This window comes from Hippoglossus stenolepis, chromosome 21, assembly GCF_022539355.2.
Source record: "Hippoglossus stenolepis isolate QCI-W04-F060 chromosome 21, HSTE1.2, whole genome shotgun sequence".
NCBI lineage: Eukaryota > Metazoa > Chordata > Actinopteri > Pleuronectiformes > Pleuronectidae > Hippoglossus > Hippoglossus stenolepis.
The window spans coordinates 5,042,232-5,044,966 of record NC_061503.1 but is presented as its reverse complement, the minus strand read 5'-3'; the positions used below and the strand labels follow the sequence as shown (position 1 = coordinate 5,044,966).

Here is a 2,735-nt window from a genome sequence, read left to right as displayed (position 1 = left end):
TGTGTGCTATTATATAATTCTTTTTAGAATAACTTCATAAAATAGAAATTGTTAAAAAATAAAGAAAACTATTTTATTTTATTAGCTTGGTCCTATCATCGGCAATAACTTATCTGCACAAGAACACGTTGTGAAACATAATGATAAATATGGCCAAAATGGCGGGCTTTCTGTTATGTTTTTCGAAATGCCCCTTGAGACTTTTTTGACGTTTGTCTGGTCATTGACACACCTGTGTTCCGATTTTAGTGAAGATGGGTCGAAGGGAAACCTAGGGGTTGCGTTCCAGGGGGCGCTGTTGAGCCATTTTGCCACACCCATTTCAAATTACTCCAGAATAGTAAAATATCCGTAGGCCTTGAATTTCCTGCAAAGTTTCATGATTTTTTGAGCATGTCTAGGCCCTGAAAAAGCCCCCCAAAGGGAAATAATAATAATAATAATAATAATAATAATAAAATTTCTTTCAATTTCAATAGGGCCTCATTGTCTCACTGTCTCCCACTCTGTTCGGTGCTCGGGCCCTAACTAGTGATATATACCACTAAGGCACACATAATATAAAAACACAACTTTACTCTTTAATAATATAATATAATAAGAGAACGCAAACGCCTTTAAACAGTGTGGCAACACTGGTGAGGAGAGGTAAGACCATACTGTTGCTCTTTTCAGTAGTGTGTTAAAACGTGGTAAAAAGACGAAGTGAAGGAGAGAGGGAGCAGCAGAGATCTGTTTCTGTTCAGAGGAAGTGAAACTATTCTGCAGTCACTGGCACCAGCTGAAATGGAGCAGAAAGAAAATCAACTGGACAGAGAAAGATTCTGCTGTTGGATCTGTCTGGATCCACTGAAGGATCCGGTGACTACTGGCTGTGGACACAGCTACTGTCTGAGCTGTATTAACACCCACTGGGACAAAGAGGAGGAGAGAGGAAGCTACAGCTGCCCTCAGTGTGGACAGACCTTCACACCGAGGCCTGTCCTGGGGAAAAACACCATGTTAGCTGATTTAGTGGAGGAGCTGAAGAAGACTGGACTCCAAGCTGCTCCTGCTGGACCTGAAGATGTGGCCTGTGATGTCTGCACTGGGAGAAAACTGAAAGCTCTCAAGTCCTGTTTGGTTTGTTTGGCCTCTTATTGTGAAAAACACCTCCAGCCTCATCTTCAGTCAGCTCCATTGAAGAAGCACAAGCTGGTGGAGCCCTCGGAGAAGCTCCAGGAGAACATCTGCTCTCGTCACGATGAGGTGATGAAGATGTTCTGCCGCACTGATCAGCAGTGTATCTGTTATCTCTGCTCTGTGGATGAACATAAAGACCACGACACAGTGTCAGCTGCAGCAGAAAGGACTGAGAGGCAGAGCGAGCTCGGGCTGAGGAGACAAACAATCCAGCAGAGAGTCCAGGACAGAGAGAAAGATGTGAAGCTGCTTCCACAGGAGGAGGAGGCCGTCAATGGCTCTGCTGATAAAGCAGTGGAGGACAGTGAGAAGATCTTCACTGAGCTGATCCGTCTGCTGGAGAAAAGAAGCCCTGACGCGAAGCAGCAGATCAGATCCCAGCAGGAAACTGAAGTGAGTCGAGTCAGAGAGCTTCAGGAGAGACTGGAGCAGGAGATCACTGAGCTGAAGAGGAAAGACCATGAAGTGAAGCAGCTCTCAGACACAGAGGATCACAACCAGTTTCAACACAACTACCCCTCACTGTCACCACTCGGTGAATCTACACACTCATCCAGCATCAGGATCCGTCCTCTGAGGAACTTTGAGGACGTGACAGCAGCTGTGTCACAGGTCAGAGGTCGACTACAGGACATTCTGAGTGAGACAGAGACAGAGATTTTACAGATTATGTCTCAAGTGGATGTTTTACTGCCACAACCAGAGCCAGAGACCAGAGCTGACTTCTTAAAATATTCACAGGAAATCACACTGGATCCAAACACAGCACACAAAGAGCTGTTATTATCTGAGGGAAACAGAAAAGTAACACATATGATAGAAGAACAGTCTTATTCTGATCACCCAGACAGATTCACTTACTGGCCTCAGGTCCTGAGTAGAGAGAGTCTGACTGGACGTTGTTACTGGGAGGTGAAGATGAGGAGAGGAGGAAGAGTTGGTGTAGCAGTCACATATAAGAATATCAGAAGAGCAGGAAACTCAGATGAATGTGGATTTGGATTAAATGACAAATCTTGGTTATTATCTTGTATTGGAAAAAGTTATAACTTTTCTTACAACAGCATCAACACTCCAGTGTCAGATCCTCTGTCCTCCAGAGTAGGAGTGTACCTGGATCACAGTGCAGGTGTTCTGTCCTTCTACAGCGTCTCTGACACCATGACTCTCCTCCTCAGAGTCCAGACCACATTCACTCAGCCTCTCCATGCTGGAGTTGGGGTTTATTGGGATGGAGAAACAGCTGAGTTGTTTAAACTCAAATAGACTCGAGTCATTAAAAGCAGTGATTTAGATTCTGTGTTTAAATCTTTAACTTCTTTTGTCTCCATGTTTGTTGATCAAAGTTCGTCGTGGTGACGTTTCTGCTCCGAGCAGAGATCAGCTGTCAATCAAACACTGACCTTCCTTTATCACACGTATTTAGTTCTCACTTTGTAAAGACAGAAATCTATAAATACACTGACATGAATGTGTTTGAAAGAACTAATGTTGCTGTTGTTTTCTAAATCAATGTAGAAATCAGGTTCTGTGATGTTTTAGAACCTGTACTG

General features: G+C 43.8%; 1 protein-coding gene across 1 annotated transcript; it reads left to right on the top strand.

Annotated features, from left to right (window-relative positions):
- The first annotated feature begins 786 nt into the window (after positions 1 to 786).
- Positions 787 to 2,535, top strand: LOC118100612 (tripartite motif-containing protein 16-like). The gene is made up of 2 exons (XM_047338242.1): positions 787 to 1,822; positions 1,886 to 2,535. Exons 1-2 carry the CDS (start codon positions 787 to 789, stop codon positions 2,446 to 2,448), a joined length of 1,599 nt encoding a protein of 532 aa, XP_047194198.1. The 3' UTR covers positions 2,449 to 2,535.
- The last annotated feature ends 200 nt before the right edge of the window (positions 2,536 to 2,735 follow it).